Raw genomic sequence first — 27,673 nt, forward strand, 5'->3', positions numbered from 1 at the left:
TGCTTTTAATCACACATCTTTAAAAACATGTTCTATTTGTTAACATAGAGAGAGAGGGAATGAAAGAATATGGGCATGTCAGGGCCACCTGCTACTGCAAACAAATTCCAGACACATGTGCCACTTTGTGCACCTGGCTTCATGTGGGTACTATGGAACTGAACCCAGTCCATAAGGCTTCACAAGTAAGTGCTTTTAATTACTGAACCATCTCTCTAGCCCCATCACACATCTTTTCATGGGTCTTTAGGCTTCACAGACAAGTGCCTTAACCACTAAGCCATCTCTCCAGCCCCTAAATCTTTAATTGTCTCAGTTCATTAATATATACTTCTATACCTATGCTATTACCTCATAGGCTCTTGCTGGTTTTTTTTGTTTGTTTGTTTGTTTGTTTGAGATGGGGTCACCCTATGTAGCCCAGATTGGTGATCCTCTTGCCTCAGTCTCCTAGTACTGGGATGACAAGCATGTGCTACAACATCTGGTTAACTCGTGTTTTTTTTTCAAGTTCTTTTTTTCTTAATTTTTATTTATTTATTTGACAGAGAAAGAGGGAGGGGGGAAAGGGTGCACGAAGGCTCCAGCCACTGCAAACAAACTCCAGACATGTGTGCCCCCCCTGTGCATCTGGCTAATGTGGGTCCTGGGGAATCAAACCTGGGTCCTTTGGTTTTGCAGGCAAACACCTTAACAGCTAAGCCATCCTTCCAGCCCTAACTCAGTTTTTATTACTGTAGTTTTACAGTAACTTTAAAAATATATGGAATGCTTCACAAATTTGCATGTCATACTTGTGCAGGGGTCATGCTAATCCTCTTTGTATCATTCTAATTTTTTAATGTATGTGCTGCTGAAGTGAGCACTACAGTAATTTTTTTAAATTATTTTTTATTTGCCCATGTGTGGGGGTGGGTGGGTGTGGGTGTGTGTATGTATATGGTCTTTTGTCAACACAAATGAATTCCTGTCTGGCTTTACATAACAGCTTGTGGCATTAAACCCAGGTTTTCAAGTTTTATAAGCAAGCCACTTTGACCACTGAGCCATATTCCCAGCTCCTACAGTAATTTTTTAAAGTTAAAAAATGTATTTATTTATAAGATATGGAGAGAAAGAGAGAAAAAGAGAAAAAGAATGGGCACACCAGGGCCTCTATCCTTCAGACACATGTGCCACCATGTGCATCTGGCTGATGTGGGACGTGGAGAATCAAACCTGGGTCCTTAGGCTTTGCCAGCAAGTGCCTTAACTGCTAAGTCATCTTTCCATTTCTACAATAAGTTTTTTTTGTTTGTTTGTTTTTCAAGGTTGTGTCTCACTCTGGTCCAGGCTGACCTGGAATTAACTGTGTAGTTTCAGGGTAGCCTCAAATTCACAGCGATCCTCCTACCTCTGCCTCCTGAGTGCTGGGATTAAAGGCTTGCACCACCACACCCGGCTACAGTAAGTTCTTTTTTTGTGTGTGGTTTTTTGAGATAGGGTCTCACTGTAGCTCAGGCTGACCTGGAATTCACTAGGTAGTCTCAGGGTGGCCTTGAACTCACAGAAATCCTCCTATCTATGCCTACCAAGTGCTGGGATTAAAGGCACGCACCACCACACCTGGCTATAGTAAATTTTAAAATCACTCCATGCTCCAAATAATTCTAACATGAACTGTTTATACACTACATTTGAGAAATACTGCCTGATGTTTTCAAGGGTAATTATACTTTTCTTTAATAAGTACAATACATCCTTTGCAATATGGGCTTCTATATCACAAATATATTAATGTATCATTAGATGTAGAATTACCTTACCTCTTTCAAATTTTCCTCCAAAAAGAAAACTATGCCACCTTGCTATTGAGTTTGGAAGTCACAGATGGCAGGTTAAATATGGATAATGATGCATTCTATTTGGCCACATAATTTTCCACGGCTGTTAAATCTGAGTTGCTATCTAGTTCACTGCTCTGTATTGTTTTCTTCCTAGTGCATTTCATTCACTTTGTGTCCTTGAGTTGGCCATATCTAATCTAAATAAACCCTTAATATAGACCCACTAAGAAAAGAAATGTTGATTTCTTATTTTGTTGTAACCAACCCCAAGTTTTTCCAAGGATTTTATCCAAACAATTAAATTCAAAGACCTTTCTTGAACTAAGTAAAGTATAATGAATATTACCAACTAAGTAAAGTATAATGAATAATATTACCTAACTTGGAGTGATTGTACAACTTACAAGATTGGAATGAATGTGTGAAATTCATTGTGTTCAAAATATTATTTGATATCAAATCTAGTACAGATTTAAAAGCTGATGATAGCATGGAAGATAAAATATATTTAAGGTTTGTTAGTAAACTTCAAATAAAATTCAGAATTACCTTTACTGAAAATATTTAGAAAGTGGTTTGTATTTGTCTGAGAAAAATACACAGATAAAAACACTGGGTTAGGGAGATGACTCAGCAGTTAAAGACACTTGCTTGAAACCCACATAAAGCCAAATGCACAAAGTGGTACTTGCATCTGGAATGGGTTTGCAGTGGTAAGAGGCCTTGATGTGCCCATATTCTCTCTCTCTCTGTCTGTTTCCTCCCTCAAATAAATAAATTAAATTAAATAAATATTAAAAAATTTTGGCTAACAAGTTGGGATATTATGCACAGAGACACCGTCTCTTCCTCATAACCGATGGCTACCCCCACAATGCATAACCCACAATCACCATGGGGATAACTGGCATCCCCAATGAGGAGGGTCCCTTCGGGTGGGGGGGGGCAGGGATGAGGGTAAGGGTGGTACCAACATGTGCTGTTTACACACTGAGTATATAAATAACTAATGAAGAAAAAAAAAGTCCAGAACAAAACAAAAAATCTTGGCTGGCATGATGTTAAAAAGTCATTTTAGGGCTGGAGAGATGGCTTAGCAGTTAAGCGCTTGCCTGTGAAGCCTAAGGACCCCAGTTCGAGGCTCGGTTCCCCAGGTCCCACGTTAGCCAGATGCACAAGGGGGCGCACGCGTCTGGAGTTCGTTTGCAGAGGCTGGAAGCCCTGGCGTGCCCATTCTCTCTCTTCCTCTATCTGTCTTTCTCTCTATGTCTGTCGCTCTTAAATTTAAAAAAAAAAAAAAAAAAGTCATTTTAGAGCCGGGTGTGGTGGCGCATGCCTTTAATCCCATCACTCGGGAGGCAGAGGTAGGAGGATTGCTGTGAGTTCGATGCCACCTTGAGACTCCATAGTGAATTCCAGGTCAGCCTGGACTAGTGTAAGACCCTACCTCAAAGAACCAAAGGAAAAAAAAGTCATTTTAAAGACTGGTATGAAGAAGGCTTCAGAAATTCAACTATGGAAAAGCCAACTCTGTCTGTCTAGAGGATCGCTAGTTGTCAGTTTTCATGGAAGCTGAGGCATGTCCTTCTCTCCTTTCCTAGTCCTTCCTACACAGGGCTTCAGGGTGTTGCTCTGCATCTTCACTATTCTCACTTAGCGAAACCATCTTGAGGAATGTTTGATTGTCACCTGAATAGTATATGAACACAAATGATACCAAGGGTCTCCAAAATATATGTGCTTCTTTGATGCTAAAAGCAGAGCAAAATCCAATTGCAGAGCATCAAGGACAGGATTTCCTCTCATTATCATCTACTTCTCAGGGCCCTGCCCATCCCTCTTTTCTTTTTGGGATTACACACTCCATGACTAAGACAAAAGAAGAGGTCTTTTATAATGCAACTCTACGCAAAGATATGAGGCAGAGATTCGTCAGATACCAACAGGTAGGCATCTCATTAGGGTGGGGGAAATGTGTTGGTAGCTTCTGAGGACTGATGCAAGAGGTTTCCTTCCATTCCTTTCTTCATTATGGTCAGATCTGAAACACTCTAACATACTATTAGGTCAAACTGAGTAACTGAAAGCAAGCCAAAGGCCTAAGTAAATATAAGAAAATAGGAAAAAGGAGTAAAGTAAAAAGAGAAACAGAGTCTGGACAGGTAAATGAGAGACAGAAAGATTTTCTGAAATACCATGGAAGGATTGGTTAAACAGATTCCAATCTTAGCACTAGAGGTAGGAGAGAGAAAGCACATAGAAGAATCTTCCCTCAATGATTCTCCACCCAAGAAGGGTATCTACAGACCATAGCAGGCAACTGGAGTCTGGAGAAAAGAATTCCTCTGCCCATCCTTCAAGGCACATTGGTATGAATGATGAACCAACAATGTGGACTTCACTGTATCTTAGTACTGAACTACATCAATATAATCTGATTTTTTAAAGAGATCTCACTAAAAAAGCACTTCCAGGTAGTTGGGGAAATAACCTCTGCCAATAAAGTGCTTGTCTTGTAAGGATGAGTTCAGTTCCCAATACCCACATAAATCCCAGTGCTGGCACAGGCAGATCCTTGGAACTCACTGGCCAGCGAGTCTGTCAAAATAGTGAGCTCCAGGCCAGTCTCAAAAAAAAACTGAGAGCATGCCTGAGGATGACATATGAGTGTCCATGAGCACCTGTATTTATGTGGACATACCCACACAAATGTGCCTACACATATGTGAACATGCCTATATACATAAACTCATACCATATACACATGTAAACACACACATATGTGAACCTGCATACATACATAAAGTCATACCATATACACATATAAACACACACACACACACACAAGCATTTCTAAAATTCCAGGTAGTTCATAACCAGAAATAAGTGTAAAGCAGCTATACTGATTAAAAAAAAATCTGGAACAAGCGTTAGATCATATAACAAGCTAGGAGAATAGGAAAAGTAATGTGTGATAGCTAAAGGTTTCTTTTTCAGAGGTCTAAAATTTTAGTGTGTGTCAGAGTTGACTTGTACTACTTGAATATGATAAACAATATTAACTTCTGACTCAACATCATTTATTTGTTTTTATTTTTTTAAAAAATATGCTTATTTATTTGGAGAGAGACCAACACACACACACACACACACACACACACAGAGAGAGAGAGAGAGAGAGAGAGAGAGAGAGAGAGAGAGAGAGAGAGAGAGAGAAAGTGGCACACTGCTGCAAACTCCAGATGCACATGTCACTTTGTGCATCTGGCTTTATGTGGGTACTAGGGAATCAAGTAACTGCTGAGCCATCTCACCCAGCCCCTCATTTATTTCCAGTTACTTATTTTTCAAGGTGCAAATTTATTAATTGTTAGGTAAAATGTGCTTTGAAGGTCAAGCATGGTAGCTCCTGCCTTTAGTCCCAGCACTTGGGAGGCAGAGATAGGAGGATCGCCATGAGTTTGAGGCCTCCCTGAGACTACAGAGTGTGTTCCAGGTAACCTGGACTACAGTAAGACCCTATCTCAAAAAAAAAAAAAAAAATCACAAAAAATGTACTTTGCTTCTATTTAATAAGAAAACAGATGAGCCATAAACTATATGATTTTCAATGCTATTAGGTCTTTATTATATATTCTTTGAAATATATAATAAAATATATAATAAAAGTTATATTACTATTAATAGACAATATTTTCAATATATTTTAAGTGTAAAAAAGATGCTGAAATCAGGGCTGGTAACACATGCTAGTAATACCAGCTACTCAGAAGGTTGAGGCAAGATCACAAATCAAGACCTGTCTGGGCTACAGACTGAGTTTAAGGCCAGCCTGGGCAACAGTAAGACCCTGTCTCAAAATAAATGGGAAAAAGAGGGTTGGGGGATGTAGATCAGTGGGAGAGCAATAGGCCAGCACACTCAAGGCCCTGCATTCCATCTCACTCAAAAAAAAAAAAGATTTTTGACCTTATGAATGTACCAATTTTCTTAGGTATTAAGAATTTTTATGGATAGATATATCCTTACAATTAGCAAACCAAGAGGATTAGTCTGAAGAAACATGTACCTCTTCAGTACAAAGTTAGAAGAACTAGATCATGCCTTAGAAAGAAACACACAACCAAAATCTTTAAGTGCCTTACATAAGAACAAAGAAGCATCTTAAACAAAACAATGACCAGATTATGACCTGCTCCAAGCTGTAATCTTTACTTAGGTCAATGAACCACTGGACCAATGAAAAAACTGTTCTATTCAATTATGAAGAAATTTTGGCATTATCACTCAAAAATGAAGAGCAAAATGGATTATATTACTAATACATACACAAGAAGCAAAATGTCAAGTGGACATCTAACAAAAAAAAGAGCTTCAGAATGCTCTGGTGAGATAACCTGAAAAATAGACCAGAAAATCCTATTGTGCCCTTTTTAAACTGATGAAATCAGCAATTTTAGTATAAGTAGAGGGTTAAGAGTAAGACCCTACCTCGAAAAACCAAAAAAGAAAAAAAAAAAAGAAGAAGTAGCTAGATACCACTACCTGACAGCAATTCTAGTAATGGTATGTCCAGGTATAATTAAAAGGCCCTAGAAAAAAAGATCAAGCCACTGTTTGGTTAAAATGCCAAACAATGGAGCTGATCATAAACTACTTAAAAGGGGCAGTTAGAACAGAGTACCAGGAACACCACTGAAGTGATATACTATGGAAAAATTCTGCTGGAGCAAAGCGCACCCAGGGTATGAGACCAGCAACGCTGGAATGAGACACAGAAACCTACATCAAGAAATTTTAAAACTTATTTATTTATTTATTTATTTATTTATTTGCAAGTAGAGGGAGATAATGAGTGCTTCAGGTCCTCTTGCCACTGGAAACAACTTCCAGATGCATGTACCATTTTGTGCATCTGCTTTTGTGCAGGTACTGGGGACTTGAACCCAGGACATCAGGCTTTGCAAGCAAGTGTCTTTAACAGTTGGGCTAACTCCATAGCCCCTGTACTGAAAACTGATAGGACCTCAACCTTAAAAGGAGGATAAATAATGCTTTTTTTGAGGTATGGTCTTGCTCTAGGCCAAGCTGACCCAGAATTCACTATGAATCTTAGAGTGGCCCCCAACTTACAGAGATCCTCCTACCTCTGCCTCCTGAATGCTGCAATTAAAGATGTGTGTCACCACGCCTGGCTCAATGATTTGTTTTAATGGTTTATTTATTTTTATCTTAGAGACAAAAAAACCATCTGCCTATCTGTTGTACAGATGGACAAGAATAATTAGAATGTCTGACTGTAAAAATTTAAAAACAAAAGCCTATTTCTAAGTTGGTAAAGGGTATAAGGGATGTGATGAGCAGTACTGTATTTGAGTGAAATAAGCTCTGCAGTTTCCAGTAGAGTATGTGGCCCAGAAACACACTCCAAGAATGTCTACCAGCAACCTATACTCCAAGATTTAAAGAAAAACTCCAGGAGTTTATCAGCTAAAGTTGCTATGTCTAAAACAGGACAGGAAAGGCAAGTCCTCTCTAATATAACAAGATTTTCACAACCATTCTACTGTTTATGATAGAGTTCCTTCTCTATTGTACAATAGAAATAATTTATAAATTAAAGGAACATTGTTACCAATAATTGCAGTGAATCTTTCAATAAGTATTATTTAGAAGGTGTTTTTACAATTCAATCTATTGACAATGGGAAGCATTCAAACATTCCATACACCACTGCAGATAACCATGAAAATAATAATTATAAAAGGTCAAAGCTGCAAATTGCCTTTATACAAAACACTATTTATAAAAAGTATACCATGAAAATAATTTAGAAAACAGTAGCCACTTCAACTCTGAAAACCAAATTATGATTTTAAAGATTAAGGCCTAATTTGCAAGTGTACCACTCTAATTAAGTAAATATGTATGGTTGCATATATAATAACTTATTTTGAAATGCATGACTTTTATTTAATAAATATTATATTTACCAAATACTTACTTTCAGTGTAGTCAACCCTAAGAATTTTATTATTTGAGTTATAAGTACTCTAGAAATGGTTTGTTATGCCAAATCCAAAATGTCTAGTTTCAGGATATCAGCCTCCTGGACAGAGGGTTGTAGCCCATATGACTAAATGGTCTAAGAGATGGACAACTGGTCTAAAATGAATCATGGGACTTGTAGCAGTGTACTCTTATTTGAAAATATGTATGGGATCAGTCAGTTTCTCTATTAGGAATTTTTGTTTGTTTTTGTTTTGTTTCTCAAAGTAGAGTCTCTATCTCTCTAGCCTAGGCTGATCTGGATTCACCATGTAATCTCAGGCTGGACTTGAACTCATTGCACACCTAATTCTGCTTCCTGATGGGATCAAGGCATGCATCTGGCTGTACCAGGAATTTTATCTAAAAAGCACATATCGAAATTGCTAGGAGATACTGGTATTAAGAGTTTAAATACCATGCACACCTTCTGAGATCATTTAGGTTTTGCACAAAACAAGCCTACAAAAACCCTAGGTCAGGAAAAGAAAACAACATGGGACTCATGAAGTGCAATTGCTGGAATGACTTCAGTGCCTCCTTCTGAGGATCCCACTCACATTTTCCTGCATTGCTTCTGTATTCATACTACACCTCCACTATTGTTGAGATACCGTCTGGTTGTCTGTTTCTTAAAATATCTTTGAATTTTGAAATGGACAGAATCCCTAAAGGTATTAACTATTGCCTTTCTTAAAATACTCAAGAAGTAAGTTATTTTTTAACCTGTAATATTTGAATGAAGATGATAAAAACAATTTTGTCCACTAATACTTTATCTCTATTTCCCCCAAAAAACTATTTTGTGTGTTTGCCACAAGTCACCTAGGTATTCAGTAATACACAACTAGGTATGTAGTACACATGAAAAAAGACATAGCTCTTCCTTTTGGAAATTTATGACCTAGGATAGGAAACAATGATTTGGAATGTAATACGAAATAGAAAAAATGGGCACTGGCCAATGGGCAGTATTAGAGAAAGTGAAAGGATGGGTCGACATACTGATGAGTCATCGAGTAACTTCTTAGAGGAAGCAACATTTCCTTCTATGGGAAACAGTGTAGACGAAGAATAAAGAAGATTGGCTCAGCAAGAGGGAAGGAATATACAAACGTATTCAACATGTAAAATCTTATTGCATGTATGTCTGCCATACCCAGCTTTTACATGGATGTTAAGGATCCAAACTCAGGTTCTCATGCACTTTACTGACTGAGCCATCTCCCTATGTTTAAATATAATGCTTTGTATGTACACATATACTTTTTTTTTGAGGTAGGGTTGTACTCTAGCCCAGGCTGATCTGGAATTCACTATGTAGTCTCAGGTTGGCCTTGAACTCACAGCGATCCTCCTACTTCTGCATTTCAACTGCTGGGATTAAAGGCGTGTGCCACCACACCCGGCTCATGTAATAGTTTCTTAATCCATTCATTTATTTATAGGCACATAAGATGATTCCATATCTTAACTATTGCAAATAGTACTGTAAAATACATGGACAAGCAGCTATCACTTTGGTATGTAAATTTCATTCCTGTGGATATATACTGAGCAATGGGATAGCTAGATTATTTGGAAGTTCTACTGATAAAATTTCCATACTGTTCTTTGATAAATGAATTCTTTTTTCTTCCATCTTGTGCAGCACTTTTTTTTGTTTTGCTAATAATTGAACTTAGATGAGACAGTGCTTTACTATAGTTCTGACTTGCATTTCTCAGCTAAAGACACTGAGCATCTCCCCCCATTGGGTTTCTTTCTGTGAGAAATGTCTGTTAAATTTACTTGTCCTCTTAAGTGAATGACTTGCTTTTTAATGTTAGATTTTAAAATTTATTTTATCTTTTGGTTTTTTGAGGTAAGGTCTCACTCTAGTCCAGGCTGAACTGGAATTCACTAAGTATCCTCAGGGCAGCCTTGAACTCATGGTGATCCTTGTACCTCTGCCTCCCAACCGCTGGGATTAAAGACATGTGCCACCATACTCGGCTTGTTAGTTTTTTAGTTATTTCTATCTCCTAGATGTTAATCTACTGTCAGATGACTGCTACCAAGTATTTTCTTTTATTCTTTAGGTTATATCTTTACTCTGGTGGTTTATTTTCTTCTTTTCTGTATAGAATTTCTTAGTATGATGTACCACTTTTCAATTTTTGCTTTCTTAGTAGTAGAAAATGCAAACCTAATTGAACAAGTCCAAAACTCTCTAGAAGCTCTCAAGAATACAGTCAGCCATGTGGAAGATAGAAACTCTGATCTGGAAGGCAAGATGGAAGAAACAGTTCAAGAGTTCAAAAGTTTCAGTAAGCTCAAAAGTTTCTGTGAACAGAACATGAGGGAAATGTGGTATACCCTTAAACATGCTTTCTTTATTTGGGGATCTTAACCAGAAGATTTATGGCCTGTGACAATATCATGAAGTGTTTTTCCTGTATTTTCTTCTAGTCTTAAATTGTTGATCTATTTTTGAGCTGAATTTTATATAGGATAAGAAACATGGGTCAAATTTCAAATTTCAGTCTTCTGCATTTGGATGGAAAGTTTTCCCAGCACCATTTATTGATGAAGCTCTCTTGTTTTGAACACATTTTTTGGCACCTTTGTTAAGAATCAGCCGGGTATAGTTACATGGGTTTATTGGGTTCTGGGTCTTCTATTCCATTAGTCTACATGTCTATTTTTAGGTCAATACTATGTTTGGGATATTATAACACAATAGTATGTCTTAAGCTCAGACACAGTTTTATCTCCAGTTCCCCTCCCCTCTACCTCTTGGGCTATTTAGGATATTTTTTTCTAATTTTGGGAGAAAAAAGTAATTGGTGTTTTAATGAGGATTGAATTCCATAAGTTTTATAGTATTAATTCTTTTGCTGCACGGATATGGAAAGATTTTGCATTTTTTGTTTTGTAATTTCAATTTAGTTTATTCCTAGTGTTATGTGGGGGAGGAAGTGTGGGTGTTGTTTATTGTAAAGGAAGCTGCTTAAATGATTCAGGGACGAGATTTTAGACAGTTTTTGTATTCTTAAAAATTTCTATTGATATTTTAAACTTTGAAGTCCTATTTGGTTGTTTGTTGGATAGACAGAGCATTTTAAAAGATTTTTTTTAAATTTTTATTTATTTATATGAGAGTGACAGACACAGAGAGGAGGACAGATAGAGGGAGAGAGAGAGAATGGGCGCGCCAGGGCTTCCAGCCTCTGCAAACGAACTCCAGACACATGCACCCCATTATGCATCTGGCTAACGTGGGACCTGGGGAACCGAGCCTCGAACCGGGGTCCTTAGGCTTCACAGGCAAGCGTTTAACCGCTAAGCCATCTCTCCAGCCCAACAGAGCATTTTAGTGTCTACTCTTATATACATTATTGCACAGGTTTTCAGAAACATTTTTCATAGGTCTTAATTTTCCTTATATCAGCTCATTCACTTTTTGGAGGTGGGGCAGTTATTGGGGCTAAAAGGGAGAATAGTAGATAATGAACCAATTCTTCAGATAACTTAAGCACACTTCTTTCCAGGGGAAATTATACCTGGTGGTATTTAATGAGATAATGGAGAAATGTCAATTTCTTTTATCTGAACAAGGAAAGAAAGCACTGGAGTCATACTCTAATTGGAAGGGTCAATGAGTTCCTTCAATTTCATGAAATACCAAGTTACTATATAAAGCTGAATATATTTGGTACTCTAAAAACTGAATTATCTGGAAAGTCAACTTCAAGCACCAGTTGTCAGTTATCCTGTCAAGACTAAGCAAAATACTGGAGTTTTCCTAATGTATCCTTTGTAAGAAGGTGAAGGGAAAGAAAAACACATTTGGAGAACTACTTTAATCACTACCAGGAAAATAAGTAAAACAAAATTTCCATTAAAGTCACTGACTAAAATTGTGTTTTTAGGGCTGGAGAAATGGTTTAGCGGTTAAGCGCTTGCCTGTGAAGCCTAAGGACCCCGGTTCGAGGCTCGGTTCTCCAGGTCCCACGTTAGCCAGATGCACAAGGGGGCGCACGCGTCTGGAGTTCGTTTGCAGAGGCTGGAAGCCCTGGCGCGCCCATTCTCTCTCTCTCCCTCTATCTGTCTTTCTCTCTGTGTCTGTCACTCTCAAATAAATAAATAAAAAATTTAAAAAAAAATTTTTTTTAAAAAAATAAAATTGTGTTTTTAGCAAAAATAGTATCTCAACTGGGTATATATGGGGAAGGAAATTTAAAAGCTAGGTAATTTGGGGTAGAATAAAAAAGACTGCATAACTGAACAGTGCAAATACTGGACATATTATTGCTTGAATATTTAGACTAAGCGCTAAGTACTTCATATCACAATTCACTTAGTCAGAGAGATAGGTAGCCCCTATAAATAAATAAAGATACTGGGACTTATACAGGTCAAGTAACTTGGAAAAGGTGACCAGGAATGGTCCAATATCTTAAAGGTTTAGCATCCTTACATCAGTGTTATACTTTCTCTATGTTATTTCTTCTAGAACTGAACCTTCTGATAGACTTTTCCCAACCAGGGAATTCTCTCATATAAGAACAGAAGTGACTCAGCTATTAGGTCCAGCTTCCAGGCCCCATCTGTATGCAACTTCAGAAGGCAAATGAATAGCTTCATTTATTAAGTGAGTTCCACTTTGTTTAATTCTCATGAACTGTAATCTGACCCAGGATTGGCTATCTAAAAACAAAACAAATATCTTTCCTTCACCACAAAAGTAATGTCTATTCTATTTAGGGATGTTATTTGGCATTATCTATCCAAGTTGAGCATATGCACCTTTAACTGAGCAATTCCATTTTCAGGTGTATACTCAGAAGTACCTACCTATGTTCAGCATTATTCATTGCCTTAAATTGGATATAATTCAAATGCCTATAAACAATAGAATGAAGGAATGGATAAGCTATAGTATAGTCTAAATATAAATTATATTATTTACAATTACATAATATTTATAATAAACGATATTATTTATACAAATTATATATAGTATTAATATGTATATAGTATAAATTGTGCCTAGGTACTATAAGATAGATGAATCTTACAAACATGATAAGGAATTTACAAAGCTAGACAAAGCATTCATTTTGTATGATTATATTTACATAAAATTAAAAAACTAAGGCTGTGGAGATGCCTCAAGAAGAAAGAGCACTTGCAGTGAAATCATGAGAATCTTAACTTGACCTCAGTACCAACATAAAAAGCTGTGCACAGCCATGCATGCTTACAATCCCAGTGCTGAGGGGTGGGGGGAGTGAAGACAGAAGGATTTCCAGGGTTCCTTGGTCAGTGAGAGACTTTGCTCAGGGTAGTAAGGTGAAAGAGCAAGAGAGAACACATGACATCATCCTCTGGTCTACACATATGCTGGTCCTGCAAATACTTTTGTGAAAAAACTATTTATTTATTTGTTTGTTTGTTTGTTTAGAGGCAGGGTCTCACTCTAGGCCAGGCTAGTCTTGAACTCACTGTGATTCTCCTACTTTAGTATCCCAAGTGCTGGTATTATAGACATGAGTCACCATATCCAGCTAAAAAGATAAAGTTTTATACTAATTTTTATTTACCATTATACTTCAATAAAAAGTTATTTCAAAAAGTGCAACATAATTACATTTACAGAAGTTGTTAATATAAAGGTATTTCAAAAACTGGGCCAGGTGTGGTAGCACACACCTTTACTCTGAGCACTTGGGAGGCCAAGGTGGGAGGATCGCTGTGAGTCTGAGGCCACCCTAAGACTACAGAGTGAATTCCAGGTCAGCCTGGGCCAGAATGAGAGCCTACCTCAAAAAGCCAAAAAAAAAAAAAAAAAAAAAAAAAAGTTGTTTCAAAAAGTACATTTTTTCTAGGTGGCTTATAAGCAAAGGATTCATACTATAAATATTAATATATTTAGACTTTTTCTTTACTCTAAAACAGATTGGGCAGATATCAAAACACATGGTTTAAAGTTATTTTCCTTTTGGGAGACATAAAGGGAAGAGAAAGGAAGGGAGGAGGGTACTTAATAGGCTGATATTATATATATGTAAGTACAATGATTGTGATGGAGAGGTAATATGATGGAGAATGGAATTTCAAAGGGGAAAGTGTGGGGGGGGGAAGGAGGGAATTAACATGGGATATTTTTTTATAATCATGGAAAATGCTAATAAAAATCTTAAAAAAACAAAATAAAATAAAAAATTATTTTCCTTTTGAATACGGCTAAAAGTATACAGACAATATATTAATCTTAACACAAGAAAATGTGTTTTGGGACTCTAATTTTAAATCATGTTAACATACATCTTCAACTAAACAAGTGAAATGACCAAGGCTACCATATAGTCAGGATTAAGTAAGCATTTTAAACAAACTAGGATTTTTTAAATTTATGCTGTCAAAGCTATATTTTTTGTTGAAATAACTTCATATTCTTAATCTTAGAATGAAGAAATCTTTAAAACTGTACATGATATGATGATCTGCCTTATAAGAGTAACGTTGAATTCTTTTTTAAAATACTTTATTTTTATTTATTTATTTATTTGTCAGAGAAAGAGGGAGGTGGACAGAGAGAGAGAGAGAATGGGCATACCAGGGCCTCTAGCCACTGCAAACAAACTCCAGATACACATGCCCTCTTGTGCATCTGGCTAACGTGGGTCCTGGGGAATTGAACCTAGGTCTTTGGCTTTGCAGGCAGGTCCCTTAACCGTTAAGCCATCCCTCCAGTCCAGCTGAATTCCTTTTCACTTTATATTAGGATCTCTGAGAAAGACTAGTATTTTGAACTATGAAAAATTAACACCTTGTCACCTGACAATTTTAGCCTTTCATTTGCAACAAAGTATTAACTCACTGCTATCATCAAGATTTTCACAAAGAGAGAATATGACAAAAACATACATCTAGTAGGTTTTAAGATGAATTCTATTTCATTCTTAGAATACTTTACCACATAGAAAATAATAGCTCTTGATAGAAATATTTTATTAACTATAAGAAAGAGTGAAAGAGAAAACACAGAAAGGCAGGAAGTCAAAGTTTATGTGAAAGTTCCTTTGCAAAATAATCCTCAGCAAGGATGACAAAGATGAGTTAGTGGAAAGAATGAACATCCTGAGGACACACTACAATATTGTTCCCCATAAAGTTTATTTTGAAAACTTACTTTAACTCTGTCATTTCCTTGGAAATCATGATGCTGTGATTACAACCTATTTCATGGTTTGCAAGTTTCTTAAACAGTTCAGGAATAAATCTAACTAAGGAGGTGAAAGATCTCTGCCATGAAACATCTAAAGTACTAAAAAGAGAAACTGAAGAAGACAGCAGAAAGGTCTGCCATGTTCCTGGATTGGCAGAATTAATAGTGAGAAAATGGATCTATTGCCAAAGTAATCTACAGACTCGATACAACCTACATCCACATTCCAATGACATTCTGCATAGAACTGGATAACAAAACCATCCTAACATTTATATGGAAGCTCAAAAGACTATGGCTAACTGTTGTAGCTACCTTCTTGTTGCTGGGACCATCACCCAACCAGAAGGAGCTTATAGGAGGAAAGGTTTTATTTCAGACTTACAGATTTCCAGGAGCAATTTCATTAGTGCAGAAGCAGCTGGCTCACTTCATCACATATCCACAGCAAAGACACAATAGCAAGTACCAGTAAGCACAAGCTGACTCTGACCACACAGGGCTTGACTCAATTCCAAGGTCTGTCCCTTGTGACACACTTCCTCTACCACCTCTCAAATGCTCTAAGTGGGAACTAAGTAGAAAACTTAATCAAAAACACCTGAGGCTATAGAGATATTATATTCAAGTCAGTTAAATAAAACAATCCTAAACAGAAAGGTCACTGCTAGAGGTATCATAAAACCTGACTTTAAATTATACTACAAAGTCATGACAAAATAGCATGGTCATGGCAACAAAATAGACTTATAAAACAATGGAATAGATCAGAAAGCCCAGAAGTAAACCCACACAGCTATGGTTACCTAATTTGTGACAAAAATATAAACATATATTGGAAAAAGATAGTCTAGTGAGCAAATGGTGCTGGCAAAACTGGATATTCACATACATAAGAAAGAAATTAGATTCATATATCTTATCTTGTACCAAAAAAAACCCCAACACATTTAAAATACCTTATTTTAAAACCTAAAAATTTGAGCTGGGAAGATGGCTTAGTGGGTAAAACGCTTGCTATCCAACTCTTGAGTGCCTGAGTTCAGTTCCCCAGCTATATAAAAGCTCTGGTGGGCTTCTATAATCACTATGTGCCTATAGCAAGAAAAGAGGTGAAGACAGGAGAATTTTCTGAAGCTATTAGACCATTTATGCTGGCAAATACAGCATAGAACAATGAAAGATTTGTCTCAAATGAGGTGGAGGGCAAGGACCAACCTGAAAGTTGTCCTCTGACCTGCACACCCACACACTATGGATGGTATCCATGTACCCATTTAAAAACACACATACTGCCAAACAAGCAAATAAATGTGTAAAACTACTTAAATAACCTAACTTACTAGAGGAACTTTAGAGCACAGGTACAGGCAAGAATTTTCTGAAAAGGACTCCAATAGCATATGGAATAGTATTACATGCAATTAAAAAGGCTGTGTACAGCAAGAGTTTATCAGCATAGCAAAATGGTAGCCTACAGAATGGGATATTTGCCAGATATACTTCCAACAGGAGGGTTAACATCTAGAATATATAAATAATTGTAAACATTGAACATCTAATAAACAAAACTACAAATTAATAAATGAACTAAGGAACTGAACAAAAGGAAGCACAATGGCCATTAGGGAATGCCAGTTAAAACTACTCTGAGACGATGGCCCTCATCAGGAAAACAAATGATAACAAAAGAGAGAAACACTTATTCACTGCTGGTGGAAGTGTAAACTGGAATTACAGAAATCAGCTTCCCCCCAAAAAAGAAAATGAAACATAGAATTATCATAGGATACAGTCATGTTATTCCTGGGTATATATTCAAAGGACTCTTGAGTCCTACCACAGAGGTTCTTGTATATCCATGTTTATTTCTGCTCTACTCATAACATAAATGAATAGATATCTTTCAACAGATGAATGAATAAGAAAAATGTAATAGATGCACGTTGGAACTTTATTCAGCTTCAAAGACAAATCATGAAATGGATATGGAAATTATTTATTATTTTTTAGTTACAAGCAGAGAGAGATGGGGGGTGGGATGGGCATACCAGGGCCTCCAGCCACTGCAAATGAACTCCAGATGCATACAACACTTTCCACTTTGTACATCTGGCTTTATATGGATACCAAGGAAATGAACTCAGGTCATTAGGCTTTGAAAGCAAGCACCTTAACTGCTGAGTCCTCTCTCCAACCCAGAAATTATTATATTAAGTAAGATGATAACTCACACTGAGAATAAAATACTGAATGTTCTCTCTCATAGACAGATCCAAGATGGATGGATAGATAGATAGATAGATAGATAGATAGATAGATAGATAGAGGATAGATAGATAATAGACATATATATATATACATAAATATATATGTGTGTGTGTATATATATATATAATCTATATTCTATATTATATTCTATAATCACTATGTGCCTATAGCAAGAAAAGAGGTGAAGACAGGAGAATTTTCTGAAGCTATTAGACCATTTATGCTGGCCATCTCTTAGTATCTATAATGCAAAAACTATTAGCAATCTCTTAGTATCTATAATGCAAAAACTATTAAAATTTCACATGCCCACATTTCTATTTTCATATATATATACACACACACATACATACATATATAGGTCATGAAATTATAAAGGGAACCATGAGGGAAAAAAGAGGTCGTAAGGTAGGTGTGTGTGGGGGAATATTAGAATACATGTGAAATCAAAATGAAAAATGGACTACTAAGGGTGGAAGGGTAGAAGGGGGTGGGGGGAGAGAAGGAACAACAAAAACAAAGTATGCATGAAAATACTATAACAAAACTCATTACTTTGTGAATCAAAAAACAAAGAAAAAGAAACAGACTGCAGGTGTAAGGGGAGGGAAAGCAACACCTATGTTGGTTTTGTTAATTTCAATGAACATTGTGATTTTTTACCAATTGCAATTATAGCAGACAAATGACAGGAAGGCTTTTAAATTTAGCTTGCTTCTCTGTGCTATAAATTCAGGCAATTTTATTAGCAAGTGACACAAGAAACTCCAACATCTTTAAGATAAAGATGAGACACTATAAACCCATGTACCAGAAGACACTTGATCAGGCTCCAGGTGTGTTAACCCCCAGGCAGACCTCTTAGAAAGTCCTCATTCCAGAGAACTAAACAATAACAATGCTACTCTACAAAAAGTAATAGAACAATTTAGTCTAACGGAGTCATTAAGAATATGAATTTTGGGCTGGGCATGGTGGCACATGCCTTTAATCCCAGCACTTGGGAGGCAGAGGTAGAAGGATCACCATGAATTTGAGGCCACCCTGAGACTACATAGTGAATTCCAGGTCAGCCTGAGCTACAGTGAGAAACAAAAACAAAACAACAACAACAACAACAAAAGAATATGAATTTCTATAATGAAAATAATATGAGTAAACTAATATGAAATAATCAGATAACCTTTTCAAAAATGAAACAATAACAAATCTCTTAGTATCTATAATGCAAAAACTATTAAAATTTCACATGCCCACATTTCTATTTTCATGAAATATTAACTTTAACTCAATTTACAACAGATAATATCTATGAAAACTTATTTGATTTTTTTCTTTCTTTTTTTTGAGATCAAATTTTGTTCTAGTCCAGGTTAACCTGGAATTCACTATGTAGTCTCATGGTGCCTTTGACCTCATGTGATCCTCCTACTTCTCTACCTCCCAAATGCTAGAATTAAATGCATGTGCCATCATGCCTGGCGAAAACTTATCAAAACTAATTTTTCTTCCCTCCTTTCCTAACTTCCTTTTTTCCTTCCTTTCTTCCTCCTTCCTTCCTTTTTTTGTTTCTTTCTAAGGAAAAAGAGAGAGAATGAAAATGGGCACACCAGGACCTCTAACCACAGTTCTTTCTTTCCACCTTCTTTTTGAGACAAGGTCTCTCTTGTTACCATTGAATAGGCCAGTCTACTTGACCTGTAAGCTTCTCCATTGTAGCTCTGTCTCCCACTGCCAAAGGCACATTGGGATTGCAGACCTGTGCTCTACTATGCATCATTCATTACATAGTGCATCATTTATTACATAGGTATCGGGGAGGATGGAACTCTAAGTATCAAGTTTGCAAGCAAGAGTTTTTAATCACTGAGCCATCCCCTGCAGTCCCTAGAATAACATTTTATAAACTAATGTGAAAACACAACTTTAGTTGTTATACATTCAGGATTCAAGATCCTTTTCAATGGAGCCTCAAGTTCACCCAAACTTTCCTTATCAAAGTACTTTACAAATGATGCCAAACTCTCCTTTTTACAAAGTGCTCTGCACCCTTCAGGGACTATGCAACTGCTAGCCAGAGCATTTGAAGAGCAAGGCCAGCAATGTCTGCCTATAAAGCGCTACTGCTACTGAAGGCTAAGAACTAACACCTATGCTTTACATGGCTTATGCATTTTGCCTTTTCAAATACTGAGTTGACAATTAAATTTATACTGTCTAGAGCGATTAACATGGTTAGTCTCTTAAAAAGAGAACGCTCTTCCTGGAAAAAAATATAGTAATGCAAAACTAAGTAGATTATATTAAGCTGATAATCATAAGCATAAGCTTATAGCTTATATGCAATCATGCCAATAAAACAAAGATATATATTTATGTATATTTATATTTCCATTCACATATATGCTTCTCATTCAGCAAGTTTCCTTTTAAGCTATTTGTTAAACATTTTGATGGGCAACATAAGCTGTGTGTTTGTGTAATAAGCTATTTGAAAGCATCAAGGAGGCTTAGAGGCGTGCTTCAGCAGTGTGACATGCGCACAGCACAGGTGAGACAGGGTTCAATCTCAGGGGTGGCACCCCTAAGCAAAAGATTAGCATAAACACATACAGCCAGTTAAGGAACAAAACAGTATAAAATAAACAAATATAAATGCTAAATAGCCCACAAACTAATATCTGAAATATGGTGCCTAAAAATATGATTGAGGTTGGGATGCATTTTACAGGTAAAATTTTTGTCCAAAGACCCTAGACTTGATTACTAACACTGAAAGAAAAGAGAGAAAGGGAAGGAGGGAAAGGGGAAGGAAAAATGGAAGCAGACAAGAAGGGAAGGAAAGAAGATTATATGATCGAAAATGTTACTATTTTTCTCTCTCTTGCTGGAGACTCAAACATCACATGCCCATAAACAGCTAATGAACTGAGGAATTATTTTTTTTAAAAATCTCACATTTCCTATTGTAGCATAATGGTATTAATATTAATAATACCAGAGTCTAAATTCATTTTTTCAATGTTTAAAAATGTAGTATCAGTGATAGATTATTTTATACATATAGGTTTATGAATATAAACATAAAATATAATGACATTTTTCTTTGTGGGAAATACAAATGTCTTAATATTTTTATTCCTCACAATAATAAAATTACAAAATAGGCTTTTCTAAAAGGTCAAACCATACTTTTGTCAGTGAGTATAGGTCACTATCACATGAAGACAGTGAGGAAAATAATTCATTTTAAGCAGAACCTATTTTCTAATTTTTCTTATGTATGAAGATGGGAGTCACTCTACCTCACAAAGCAGTAAGTCAATGATGTGGAACACCATGCAGAGTGGAAACTTGGCAGTAAACAGAGTGAGGAACCACTGGGATGCATACATATGAGCTTCCAGGTTCAGATCACAAAAATGGCTGTGTAGGTCAGGTAGCTGTTCCTAAAAGTCAAAGTGAAAGGATTAGAAGAAGCTACATTTCCTACCACAGCTGCAATTTCCATCAAGCTTTACGCGGTCACTGTAATTGTATTCCAACATTGGTTGCTGTTTATGGAAGCGCCCAGAAGTGATGGCACCTGAGCATGTGAAGGATACCTGTGTAAAACAAAGCCTTGTTATAACAAATAACAAACATGTTTTGTTTACATGGCTGTACTGGGCAGTGCTTCGCCTCTCGGAAGTGCAGCCTAATGAATAGCATGACTCCAAGGTCAAGCCACAGCTTATTTTTCAGGGCTCACCTCTTACCTAACTAGAAAAGAAATGTATCTTCTTTTCAGACACCACAAAATGTACACATTATCTGAGGCATATGATATCATTACAGGATATTTTTTGTGCACTTGGAAAACTCCAAGTGTGACCACATATTTTAAAAAAGTCTATCTTTAACATATTAAAAATGGCAAAGTATAACTGTGAAAAAGCATAACACATAGTGCTGAATAGCTCTTAATAACCCTTTATACTAGCTTTATTTTATTCCTGAGTTAAAAAAGCAAGTGTACCCAGCTATAGCACTCCTAGGCATATATCCAAAGGACTCATCTCATTTCCTTAGAAGTACATGCTCAACCATGTTTATTGCTGCTCAATTTATAATAGCTGGGAAATGGAACCAGCCTAGATGTCCCTCAACAGATGAGTGGATAATGAAGATGTGGTACATTTATACAATGGAGTTCTACTCAGCGGTAAAGAAAAATGAAGTTATGAAATTTGCAGAAAAATGGATGGACCTGGAAAGTATTATACTAAGTCAGGTAACCCAGGCCCAGAAAGCCAAGCGCCACATGTTCTCCCTCATATGGGGATCCTAGCTACAGATGACTGGGCTTCTGTGTGAGAATGAAAATACTTAGTAGCAGAGGCCAGTAAGTTGAAAAGGAGACATAAAGGGTGGAGAAAGGAAGGGAGGAGGATACTTAATAGGTTGATATTGTATATATGTAATTACAATGATTGTAATGGGGAGGTAATATGATTGAGAATGGAATTTCAAACGGGAAAGTGTGGGGGTGGGGAGGGAGGGAATTACCATGGGATATATTTTATAATCATGGAAAATGTTAATAAAAATTTAAAAAAAAAAAAAGCAAGTGTGAAAGGCTAAGTACAAAGTATTTTCATAACTAAAGGACAGAGGCAAAGATATAAGAAAGCTAACATTCATTTTGTTCTTGTAAGTAGACATTAAAAATATGCTCACTTTGAAAAGAACTGCATGTGCCTATTTGGTAGCTTAACTGGGATGTCTAAATGATCATCAACCTAAAAGACAAAAAGTACTAAGAAGTTTCTTCATTGAAAAATTTTACTAGATACTTATGACTTACAAAGCCCCAGAGATAATGCCTTTTTGGAATAAAAACACAAAGATTGGAACTTTGGTGAAAGAAAACTAAAACATAAATGTCATAGTTTGGCTATAAAGTGTTTTCCCAAAAGACTCATGTATGAAGGCATGGTCCCTGCCTGGTGGCACTACTGAGACGTGACTGGATCAAGAGGACAATAACCTTATCAATGGCTCAATCATTGGATTCACAGCTGAATGGGCTATTAGGAGGAAAACAGTCACCAGAGGTACTCCTGGCCTGTTTCTGTCTCTCTACTTCCTACCTGTCAGGATGTGGGCAGCCTCCTCTGCCACAGCATTCCACAGCCATTATGTTCTGCCTCACATCAGACCCATAGTAATGGAGTTGGCTGACTGAACTGAAATCTCCAAAACTGAGAGACAAAATAAATCTTCCTTCCCCTAAGTTATTATCTATTTTTGTAACAGCAAAAACTTGCTAATACAAGAACCACAAATATTTACTTGCAAAGATTAAACATATTTTATTAAATTCTCAAATATTTAATATACATGGTTACTAGACCTTTCTATAAACTCATTTCTTCCTCCACTCCTGTGCATCCTTGTGCATATGGCTCATTTCCTATCCTTCTCTCTAAAAGGTCTTCTATATTCCCTTTGCCAAAAGAGTTGCTCCTTAATCTCCCTCTAAACTCCCAATCTTTTACTCTTAATGTTCTTTCATTCAATCGTGCTCCTCTGGATTCACTTTCCTCTTTAGATAACAATGCATTTCCTGATTGGTCATATCACTGGACTTACACCAGCACCTTCTACTCCCACATTCCACTAATCTTCCTCTGCAACCATTTTACATTGCCCTAATATAAATTCATCCAATCATATGGTTCCTTCACATTTCTTTTGGGTCCCCACTATATTTTTCAGGGAAAGTCATAAAAATAGATTCATTATAAATTTAAGATTTCCAATCCCAAGTAGACATTCAAAGGCATTGTATAATTCTTATTAACAATTCTAGTTAATAATTTTGCCTTTGCTCATAACCCTTTATGCTTTACAGTATTTTACATAGAGTTATGAATATTTCTTATACCAATATATTATGGAGTATACTACGACCACACTGACATTGTTTGAGATGAGGAAATTATATGTGAACATTAAAATATGGAATCTATATTATCAAATTTTAGGAATTTCCAAAATTTCCTTGCCAATATATTTTTTTAACATATGCTCTATATATCCAAAGATGATAGTAGTAATAATTAGAAGAAAGGACTTCCATATTTCAATTTTTATTTGGTAGGTATCTTCACTGAGTAACTTATTATATCCTTATTTCAAAATGTAATAAACCTGAATATTGACAATGTGAGGTTATTTAACATTAGTCAAATGATTAAATACATATAATATTAATATCAATTCAGTGTTGGTCATTTCATTTCATTAAACTTTTATAGTTAAATATTGTTTATCAAATCTATTAGGATTTTTTTTGTTAGCTGAAGAAATAATTAAGTGATAAAATCTCCTCCTTCTTATTTACCTGCATTAGTTTCTCCAGCTGAAAAAATTTACAATGAAGATCTTCAAAGTTGTTTTTGTAAAGGTCTCGCAAGCGATAGTTATACATGATTTTCACCAAAACGCAGAATGCTTGTTCTTCTGGCATCTACAGAAAAAACATATGCATATAATATATGTGTGAGTAATAACTGGCAAGAATGTCAACAAAATCCCTTCAAGTCCTCTGCAGAAATGTCTGAAGGTCTGCTGTGACCTTAAGTCTCACACACCTGGCCCCCTAAGTACTCAGTAATTTCTTCTGTATCCTGCCAGTGTTTCTTCAGAAGATATAGGCTTTATATAGTTTTTTTGTATAATTCTATTTCTTATTTTATTTCTCCTCTTTCCACAAAAGGTAACATTACACAGACAGATAAATACACACACACACACACACATATACACACAGACAACACATTTAGCTCTTCTCCTCTTAACAACATGTTAAAATTATTTCCCTCTCAATACATGTATATAGGTAGGTAGGTGTATTTATATAAATAAACACATACAGAGAGAGAAAGAACTTTGTGAAAATTTGAACTTTGTGGAAGAAAACTAAAACATAAATGTCAGGATGTGTGTGTGTGTGCATGCACACACATGCACCATTTTCTTTTCTGAAATATTTGCTTATTTATATATTTATTTGCAAGGAAGAGAGAAAGATAGACAGACAGAGAGAATGAGCATGCCAGAGCCTCCTGCCATGCAAAATAACTCTAGATACATGCTCTACTTTCTGTATCTGGTTTTACATGGATTCTGGGGAATCAAACCAGGGCCATCAGACTTTGCAAGCAAGTGCCTTGGACCACTAAGCATTCCCTGCAGCCCCCTATCAAAAAAAAATAAATAGGGGAATAGCTATCTGGAGTGAGTAGGCCGGACCCATATCTGGGCTCCTCCCACCTTCTCCTGGGTCTGAGTTTCTTGCAGGGTCAGTGTGTGGGCAGGCACAGTGGTCTAGAATGAGTAAGCAGATCCATTTCTGTCCCCTCCCACCTTCCGGGTCTGAGTTCCTTATATATCCGTGTGTGGGAGGCCATAGGCCTCTGGAGTGAATAGACCAGACCCCTGTATCTGGGCTCCTCCCACCTCCCCAGCCAAGGTTGCCTGCACTGGTTCATGTCCTAAAGGACTCAGCATGAAGTAGGCCAGATCCCTATTCCCTTTCTCCTCCTAGTCTCCTAGTCCTGGTAGGTCCTACTGTGCCTTGCTCCAGGAGACCTGGCCCCTGTGTGAGCTATGTAATCAGGCCTTTTGCTCTGGTATCTTGACTGGACACTAAATACCAACATCCTGTTCACATGAGTCAGAGGGTGAATGGGCCAAAGGACACAAACTTGCTTCCTCCTCAATAAAATAAAGAATCTCCCTAAAATGGGTAGATGACAACAACAACAACAACAACACACACACACACACACACACACACACACACACACACACACACACACAAAGAAAGTCCAAAAACTGAGAGATCTCCAAGGATGCCTACTCCTGCTACGAAAGCCTCCAATGAAATCTTGGAGAAATCAATAGAAATTCATTCTCAAAATGAAAACACAACGACGAATGAGACCCTGATTTAAAAAAAAACAAATAAAAAAGAAAAGATCACTGATCTTGAAGCAAACTATCAAAGAACAACAATTGTATCAATGAAATTGAATAAAATCATCTCCTAGAGTATTCAGCTTTTGACTATAGGCTTAACTTGATGGAAGAAAATGCTAGAACCCTCCAAAGAGATATGAATAAATTGAAGGTAAATCAAGAAATGGAAGACCTCATCAACCGGTTTATTAAGCTTAATGAAGACTTGATCAAATGCAAGATTGAATGACAAGAAGCATCAAGAAAGTAAGATGGACATTATACAAAACAACACAACAGAAAACAAAAATCAAATAGAATTTATGAAAACCTCTCTAGAACCACTCACCAATAACGTTATTCATGTGGAACACAGAACCTCTGACCTGGAAGATAGGACAGAAATTGTTTGGGAGGTCAAAAGCTCTCTTAAGTTCAAAAAATCAAGTGAACAGAATACAAGGGAATTGTGGGACACTCTAAAACAACCAAACATCCAGATCACGGGCATACCAGAAGGAGAGGAAATCCAGATCAGAGGCATAGAAAACATACTCAACAAAATTATTGAAGAATATATTACAAATCTTTCAAAAGAGAGGCCCATCCAGGTACAAGAAGCCCACAGAACACCAAACAGGCAGGACCAAGAAAAAACTTTCTGAAACACATCACAGTTAAAACCCTTAACAATGAAAACAGAACGAGAGTGTTAAAAGCAGCAAGAGAGAAGCGATTCACAACATACAAAGGCAATACCATTAGAATAACATCAGATTTTTCAATGAAAACCCTGAAAGCCAGAAGGAGTCAAATCTATAATTATATGAACACAAAGCAAACCTACAGAGAATATTTGAGGGAATACTCCACACAGAACAGGTAACCAACCAATCTCAGGTGCCAACCAGAAGAAGATCACAATAACCAAAATAGACCAGGCTCAAAATAGTACATAACACAAGTAAGCACCCAACCCCATAAAACACCTCATCATGGCAGGGATTAATTCAAACCTCACAGTAATAACCTTAAATATTAATGGTCTTAACTCACCCATCAAAAGACACAGGCTATCAGAATGGATCAAAAAACTGGACCCTTCTATCTGCTATCTTCAAGAAACCCACCTCACCATTAAAGACAGACACCTCCTCAGGGTGAAAGGTTAGAAAGTGACATTCCAAGCAAATGGAAATAAAAAACAAGTGGGTGTTGCTATATTAACATCTGATAAAATAGACTTCAAACCAAAATAAATCAAAAAGGATTTAGAAGGCCACTTCTTATGCATCAAGGGAATGATCCAACATGGGCACATCAAATCATAAATATATATGCCCCAAACACATGGGCACTATAGTTTATAAAACAAAATCTACTCGACAATAAAACAGAAATAAACACAAACACCATCATTTTTGGAGATTTCAATACTCCAGTATCATCAATAGATAGGTCATCCAAGCAGAAAATCAACAGGGAAATAATAGAGCTCAACAAAATCATAGATCAACTAGACCTAAAGGATATCTACAGAACTTTCCACCCCAACTCTACAAAATACACATTCTTCTTAGTAGCCCACAGAACCTTCTCCAAAATTGACCTTCTATTAGACCATAAAGCATGCCTTCATAAAGTCAGGAAAATTGAAATAACTTCCTGCACCATGTCAGATCACAATGCTTTAAAGCTAGAAATTAACAAGAGACACATCAAGAATACCACCAACTCCTGGAGAATAAACAACACACTTTTAAACAATGAATGGGTTATGGAAGAAATCAAAAAAGAAATTGCAAAATTCCTAGATTTGAATGATAATGAAAACACAACCTACCAAAACTTGTGGCACTCAATGAAGGCAGCCATAAGGAAAATTCATAGTCCTAAATGCCTTCAATTACAAAGACAGAGAGATCACAAATCAATAACCTGACTGTCCACATAAAAACACTGAAAACAACAAGTAACTACCCCAAGGAGCTCCAGACAAAACGAAATAATCAAGATTGGAGCAGAAATTAATGAATTGGAAAAAAAATCAAAGAAACGAAGAGCTGGTTCTTTGAAAAAATAAACAAGATTGACAAACCACCTGGCCAAAGTGATCAAGCACAAAAGAAAAGTCTCAAATTAACAAAACTGAAATGAAAAAGGAGAGATCACTATATACATCAATGAAATTGGAAGCATCATCATAGCATACTTCCAAAACCTCTATTCCACAAAATTAAATAATCTGGAAGAAATGGATGAATTCCCAGACATATACTACCTACCAGAGCCAATTAATCTCCTA

At 36.6% G+C, this 27,673-nt stretch overlaps 1 protein-coding gene and 1 non-coding gene across 6 annotated transcripts in view; both read right to left on the reverse strand.

Moving 5' to 3' along the window:
- Nucleotides 1-27,673, reverse strand: part of Rabgap1l (RAB GTPase activating protein 1 like) — a 682,536-nt gene that overhangs the window by 221,224 nt on the left and 433,639 nt on the right. For all 5 annotated transcript variants that reach the window (XM_045141715.1, XM_004658772.3, XM_045141714.1 and 2 more), the window contains 2 exons: nt 23,750-23,875; nt 20,667-20,810 (listed from right to left, as the gene is read on the reverse strand). In XM_045141715.1, coding sequence (XP_044997650.1) covers nt 20,667-20,810; nt 23,750-23,875 — 270 coding nt within the window. The remainder of the gene's footprint in view (nt 1-20,666; nt 20,811-23,749; nt 23,876-27,673) is intronic.
- LOC123458245 lies at nt 758-866 on the reverse strand. The gene has a single exon (XR_006635542.1). It is a non-coding gene; the product is annotated as a U6 spliceosomal RNA (small nuclear RNA).

Source organism: Jaculus jaculus, chromosome 1, assembly GCF_020740685.1.
Source record: "Jaculus jaculus isolate mJacJac1 chromosome 1, mJacJac1.mat.Y.cur, whole genome shotgun sequence".
Lineage (NCBI taxonomy): Eukaryota > Metazoa > Chordata > Mammalia > Rodentia > Dipodidae > Jaculus > Jaculus jaculus.